The sequence below is a fragment of the Habropoda laboriosa genome, unplaced genomic scaffold, assembly GCF_001263275.1.
Source record: "Habropoda laboriosa isolate 0110345459 unplaced genomic scaffold, ASM126327v1 scaffold102, whole genome shotgun sequence".
NCBI lineage: Eukaryota > Metazoa > Arthropoda > Insecta > Hymenoptera > Apidae > Habropoda > Habropoda laboriosa.
In genome coordinates, this window is record NW_017100262.1 from 323,953 (window position 1) to 330,968 (window position 7,016).

Genomic DNA, 7,016 nt, shown 5'->3' on the forward strand with positions numbered 1-7,016 from the left:
AAACGTGGATTAAAAGGGTGTGATAATCTCGAGAAGAAAGCAGAGGGTTGGCGATTAACTCGTTCCCACCCTTGAAGCTCCTCCGGGGCGAACTGAGACCGCAGAAACGCTGACTCTGAGCGAGCCAAGGGGTCGAAAGTTAATCCTTAAATCGACCCGTGGAAATCCTGACAGGGGCAAATAATAAGGGAACGATCACACGGTTCCAGATTTATCCGAGGCTAATTTTATTTCGTGGAAACTCCGGTGTGTCTGAAAAGCGCGGGAAAATCATGGCGAATAGGCGAAAGCTTTCAAGTCATAATTAATTCGTAAAAGTTCCTGCTGCTGACTGAACTCGTTGAAAAATTCATCGGGAAATGAACGGCGAGGATAGGCGGGGGAGGCGCGATACGATCCCCACGGATGATCGATACGATACAACGATTTAACCTCCTGCTTCCGGTTAACCCAGTTTCCGCGTCACTTTTCGCTGTGCAGAGAGAATTCTGTGACAACTAGTTCCCCCCGTGTTCTTGCACCGATGAATTCATCCAACGAGTCTAGCTCTACAACATTCTACACGCGTCTCTTGTTCTTCCTCTACCGGTGGATAATTTCGAGAACGGGTAGGATTTTTCGTAAAAGAAATTTTTCCGCTTTACGAGCTCTCGCAGACTCGCTTTTTGCACGTTTTACGAGGAGACACGAGAACAGCGTGTTCCGGTATGAATGCAGTTCGAGTGGAGTGAAGGGGTCGAATGGTAGGTTTGCAACAATGATGGCGGAAGGGAACAATAGCGAGGAGAGGTTCAAGCACTTTCCAAGTGCTTCCTAATAAAATTTGATGGGGCTGATTTTCCCGGCAACCTACGTTCGTACGTTCGTTCGTTCGTTCCTCTCTCTCTACACACATATATAGGTATGTATAGTAACATGCGCGAAGCGTGCTGGGAAGATTGCAAATTAGCGGTTGACAACGTTCACGCAACCACGCTTCGTCGCTCGTTAGCCCCGAAAATTGCCTGGCAATTTCGCGAAGAAAATGGAAGACGTCGAACGTTGTGAAGCGCAATCGAGTATCCGTCGTTCCCGTGACCCCGAATCGCCGGAATCGAGTTACCCTGGGTAATCTAGGGAATCACGAGGGAGCCAAGGCAAACGAAACCTTCTCTCCCGGAATTGAAGTCCCGCGGGCGGCGCTATCAGCCACAAAGGAGGATCACTCGATTACTTTTGCTTCGTTTTCGCAGCACGCAGCCAACGAGGGTTCTCCGCGTGGCTCCCCTTTCTGTTTGTCTACCCGCGTCTCGTCTAATCACCGGCTTTTCCTTCCCTTCGATTGGCTTCTCACGATTCGCGCGGCCTTTTTCTTACGGGCCAGCCAACTCGTCGAGTATCCTTCCGCGTTAGACTTTCAAACAATTTCTTTTTTAAGCTAAATTAAATCTAAATTTCATTTTCTTCAGGTATGCACTCCTTTTCGTGAATATTCAAGCGAACCGAAACACAAGTCATTACAGAATTAGTACGATCCTGAGATCCTAACATCAACCCATTGCAAATTTAGGAAAGTATTCGAGCCATCCTGCTGTGCATAAAAAATAATAAAACTTGAACCGAAAAAAGAAAAGGTTGAAAATTAATAGCGAGAACACTCTGTGTATTTTTACTGATATACGAACGCTATTGTACGAGTCCACAGTCCTCGGAGGGTTAAGTAGATATTTCATTAGTATCGAGGAAGAGGGAATTAAAAGTTGCCGGAAGATTTTCGTTAAGATGAACATTTCGAAGGTACGCGATAGGTTGAGACAGTTGGCAGAGTCGTAGCGCGGGGTGCGAAGGATCTCCGCGGAGATCACGATTGCGTTTATCGAGATGCAGCCGAGATGATAGACGTGCAGAGCAAACGCCCGGGGCTCTTTGCTCTGAATACAGATTCCACGGGGGCGATAGTATCGCCGCCGAAAGAGGATCACTCGATTACCGGCGTCTCGTTTAGAACGACGGGCTCCGGACGAAGGTAATTGTCGCCCTCAGCGCGCCAGACCCCGCCGATGTACCTCGAGGGTTCTTTCTAATAGCGGCGCGTCGCGAATCGAGCGTTTCCTTCTCCGAGTCACGCGGCTTCTCCGTGAATTTCGCGGAACTCTGGCGTTACGAACGTTTACTTAGGATCTGCGCGAGAGAATCTTCTTCGAACGGTAGGGAAAAGGAACGGTGTATGAAATCGACGAAAGCGAAAGGATAATCGATTTCTGGCCGACAGCTTTCAATTTCCCGTCTAAGGATAACCTATCATTACCTCCAAAGTGGAAACGATTTGGATATTTCACGGGTATCGAGATGAACGGTAAACACTTTCTCGGAATAATAGCCATAAATTTGCGTTCGCCGCGATCATTTCAGTTGCAGAGGAAATGAGAATCTCCTCGGAGTTTATCCATCGGGTGTGGAAGCAGGTGTGTATGCGTGTGATCGTTGTATTTCTTTAAAAAACAGTAGGAAAAAGGTAATTGGAAGAAACTGTTTCGTGATTGTTTTTGGATTTGTTAGCCGCTACGAGGGTAATGGAAATTCTTCGAAAGGCTATAAATTGCGACGGTGTTTATTAACACCGGGGAAAAGAGATAGACGAAAGTGGTAGGAAGAAGATAAAGCACGGTTAGATAAAGAGTGAAAGCGGACAAGGCAGAGAGAGAGAGAGAGAGAAAGAAGAGGGTCGAGGAGGAAGAACGAGAGCGACATTGAGATAGAGAGCCTTGAGCCATCGTATCCAACAGCAGGAAGCAATATGTCCGTGGCGTAATAGCATGGAGCACGGAGGTTAATGGGTTGTCCCTAACGCGCCTAACCTGCCCTACGTTCTCCGTGTGTCTGTCCTCCGCGCGTCTGATCCACCTAGCCGTCACATTGTATCGTGATAACGCGTCGCCCCTAATCGACTAATTTACCACGTCTCTTCCAATTACCGGATATGCTCGAAGAATACGACGCTATCTAACCGGACTGCTAATTCCCCCCCAGCAGAGTTCCGTCCACTCCCTGACGCACCTGTCGTTACGATAAACCTAACGAATCCAATAATTTAGACGTCTGCTCTCCATTAATTTCGACCACTCTGCCAACCCAGACGCAGCATCGGGAAACCGTAAATGCCTCTGACCAATCCGGCCATCGATCGTCGTTCCACACACTCTCTCACCGGCTAAGTATTTCGAATTTCCAAATGCTATACGACATTCTGGAAGCATCGACAAGATTGGACACACCGTATCTACATCACGAATTCGCCTAGGCGTGTGCCTCCGCCGTTCTACCATATGAAGATCGACCGCCGTGCCGTATCCACTTCCGCTCGGGTAAACGTGGTGCACGCGTTAGTCTGTGACGCCCCACGACCATGTCACGTTATCGTAACCTGCTAATTGTTAGTTACGTCGGCAATTGCATTAACCTCCTAAGTCCTGTCTCTCCTTTCCCCGCTGGCCATCGTTATAGAGCCACTGCTAGGACACGCCAACGCGGTTTCCGGTGGGCTAACGACGTGCCAGGATATGGATCAGAGCGGCGTAATTGAGCGACACAACAGGTGGGACAGCGAATCGAGGGTCCAACAGCTTCAAGATTGGATATTTATTGGCTTATCCCGAGCGTTGGAAGATCGTTCGTTGGAAAAGAGCGGTAAGACCGATCGAGGAGAGGTCGTTCCTGTTCAGACAACGATTCGGACTGTCGGAGAACGTGGGGAATAGTTGGATAGTAGTCGACACTCGAAATGGAAAGTTTGTTTTTCCGGCAGAGATTGCGGTACGGCGATCGGCAGCTCGCAACAGCCGTGGCCTCGTTGCTTAACGACGTGTCGCGACATCGAACGAGGCCGGTAATTGCAGGCAACAACAGGTGGATATTAAATCGACCGACTTCCGGTCGCATAGACTGCCAATTTATTCGGTTATCCGGCACTTGATGCACACGCTCGAAATATCGCTGTTGAAACTGATTTATCTACGAGTCGAGAAAAAAAAGTGGGAAATATATGAACAATTTCCAAGGCTGTTTCTTGATCAAATTCGAGAACCACAGAGCACGTACTCGAGTAATTAAATTAGCTTCGGGGGAGAGATCGACTCCATCTACGAAATTAGAGAGCTTCAGGGTCGCGTAATCGTGTCGGAGAGCAAAAAGGTGACGCGACACAATGGGGACTCGTCAATCTTTCCCCTCGATTTTTCTTCGGCTTTCCTTTCCTCCTTCCTTCCGCTTGCCATTTTCTATCCACCTGACGTCTCTCTCTTTTTCATTGTCCCTTCCTCTCTCTCTCTCTCTCTCTCTCACACATTCACTCTCTCTCAGTTTCCTCGTTTTCGTTTCCGCGCGTCTTTATCTAAGGACACTCACCCCCGACCGGACCACCTCTGAAAAAGGGGAACCGGACGTGCATTTATCAGACTCTTTAGAAAAACTTTGAACACAGAAGTGGTTATTCCGTGTCCACGTGTATTGTGTCGGGAGACGATTGGTCCGCGCGCCGTTTCTTTTCTATTCTCTCTAGTTCACTGATTTTTTTTCTTTTATCGTGTTCTTCACGCGTTCGCGCGAGTTACGATCGCGAACAAGTTTTCACGTGGATAATAAACGCGTCGCGTTCTTTCTTTCTCTTTCGTTCACCGGTATAAAAAGACTTCTCGCGTTCGATCGAGATTGCGCGCGTTGCGAAGGATGCGAGTAGGTTAGGATGGGATTGTGGACCGGGTCAATAACCACTCCTCGTCAAATTTTTCAGTAAAGTAATTTTATTTCTCTCAAACTCTCCTTCTTTCCTCAGTACTTCAATATACACAGGACTTTTTCTCTCTCTCTCTCTCTCTCTCTCTCTCTCTCTCGCACGTACTATCTCGCTCGCTATTCTCCTCCTGCATCTACCACTCTCTCTCTGTAATCCTACTTTCACGAACCCGTCCGGAATTCATCTATTTACAAGACAGAAAATTTACCGTACACCGTCTACGGTAAACGATATATAACACGTAACGACAATAAATAATAATAATTAATCTGCGCGAGGAACTTAATAATCGGTGAATAATCTGTACAGAATCGAGAAACTTAAGATTGCGACACAATTTTACTTGTTAATATTCCGTTCACACGGGTGCACAGCTATCCGTTTTACCCATAATACTTTTCTATTAATTATACGATTCTCTCTCTCGCACTCTCTGTGTATATTATTTACAATTAGCCAGTTGCTCGGTCTAAGCTATTTACAACCATGGAGTGTGCATCTAGACGCCGTGCTCACACAACCAACGACAAATATTAAGGCCCCGTCGCCCTCTCCTTTAACCCTTTCGATCGTTTCGTCTAACACCTCATCCCTCCCTCCTACGTCCTTGCTCGCGCACCGAAACGTGCGAATCTCCCTTTCGTTTGAACGAGATTGTGCGAGCACGGCCGCGTAACAAAATAAATACTGACTAGTCCGCGCTAGTGTCTTCCTCGCCTTGTCGCCGATCACTATTGCGAGCAAGAGGAACGGGAAAGCACGATCGAGCAACGTAACAAACGAAGAACAGTACCAAGGAGTGACGAGATCGAACGACAAGTAGCAGCTCTCTCGTTCGTGGAATGCAAGAACGTAAAAAAATGTCGGTGTGCCGAAATCGAAAGAAAGAACGCCGTGGGTGGCGACGTTTGATCACGAGAAAGGAACAGTAGCATCGAACTACGGTGGTGTCGCCTCTGTTCGCTCGTCGAACGCGGAAAGACACTAGACTACCTGTTACCTGACGACGGAACGTAGCTACGACGAGTTTAGCTCTTCGAGCACGGAACATACGTGGCAAATAACGATATCACGGGATATGTGAACCGTCTCCTGTTCCCAAACGCGCGAGGAACATCACCGAGACGCCTGGAACGCGCCAGGGACAGACATCCGAGACAATACAGTCTCTATAAGAAGATGTCGCTCGCGAACGACATGTGTCACGTGTTCTGCACGTTCAGATAGATGTCCTCAGGCTTGCTCAGCAGGCTGTGTATCTGCTGCATCGTGCAGAGCGGGCACACCTCCTCCTCGGTACCCTCAGCCATGATCCTTCTAGCGGTACCAGGCGCCTTCCTCGACCCAGACTCCACGATATACGAATAACCGTCGGAATCTACCGAGTTCGATCTAGGGGAGGACGAACGGAACAACCTGGACATTTTGTTCTCCAATTGACGATTGCCCGATTCGTACCTCGTCGATTCCAACTCGGTATCCTTGAAGTCGATATAGGAGTAACCCTCGGAATCTACAGACGGTCTCCTGCCGTTGGAAACCTCCTCTCTCGACAACATTCTCTGCACCTGACCGGAGAACGAGGAGTTGGCGGAGGTGGTGGTGGAGGAAGAGAAATTGACAGACGTCTGAGATCGATCCGAGGGTGTTTGAACTCTGGGTCGATGAGTAGGCGTGATGGGAAGCCTGGAATCTATAGGGTGACCCGACGCGCAGCTGTCAGCCAGATACCTGTCGTTGTTCACCTCGTGATCCGTACAGGTCAAGATTGGACACGACGACTGTGTCTGTTGGCTGGTGATTAGCGCGTTCTGACTGGCCAGCAGCAAGTGACTGCTTCTAAGCAAGCTACCGCCGTTCTGTAATAATGGGCTAGCTATGGTGCATCGCGGGGAAGGCGCGTGAGTGGCTATCGACAGCGGAACACCCTGAGATTTGGCGAGTAGAGCGCGCGGCGTACGATAGCCGCCTAAGACTGCCCTGGAGGGCTTGTCCTGGACACGGAGTATCGCTCTTGGGTCTCGGTAGTCGAGATAGTCGAGATGATGGGGCGCGGGAGCCCGCGCACGCTGCAACTGTTGCGACTGTCGTTCCCTTAGGCTGTGTCGCTGATCGGGATTTCGTACCTCGATCGTCGGCGCCTGGCCCGGGTGGTGGTGACTGGGCAGGTGATTGTGCAGCTGCGAGTGCGTCACCGCTTCCGGCAGGTCCTCGTACAGCACCGCGCCACCCGCGCTCCCTGTCC

General features: G+C 49.3%; 1 protein-coding gene across 1 annotated transcript in view; it reads right to left on the reverse strand.

Annotated features, from left to right (window-relative positions):
* The window catches only part of LOC108572821, a 66,579-nt gene that overhangs the window by 4,605 nt on the left and 54,958 nt on the right, over nt 1-7,016 (reverse strand). The window contains exon 5 of the mRNA XM_017935139.1: nt 6,898-7,010. Coding sequence (XP_017790628.1) covers nt 6,898-7,010 — 113 coding nt within the window. The remainder of the gene's footprint in view (nt 1-6,897; nt 7,011-7,016) is intronic.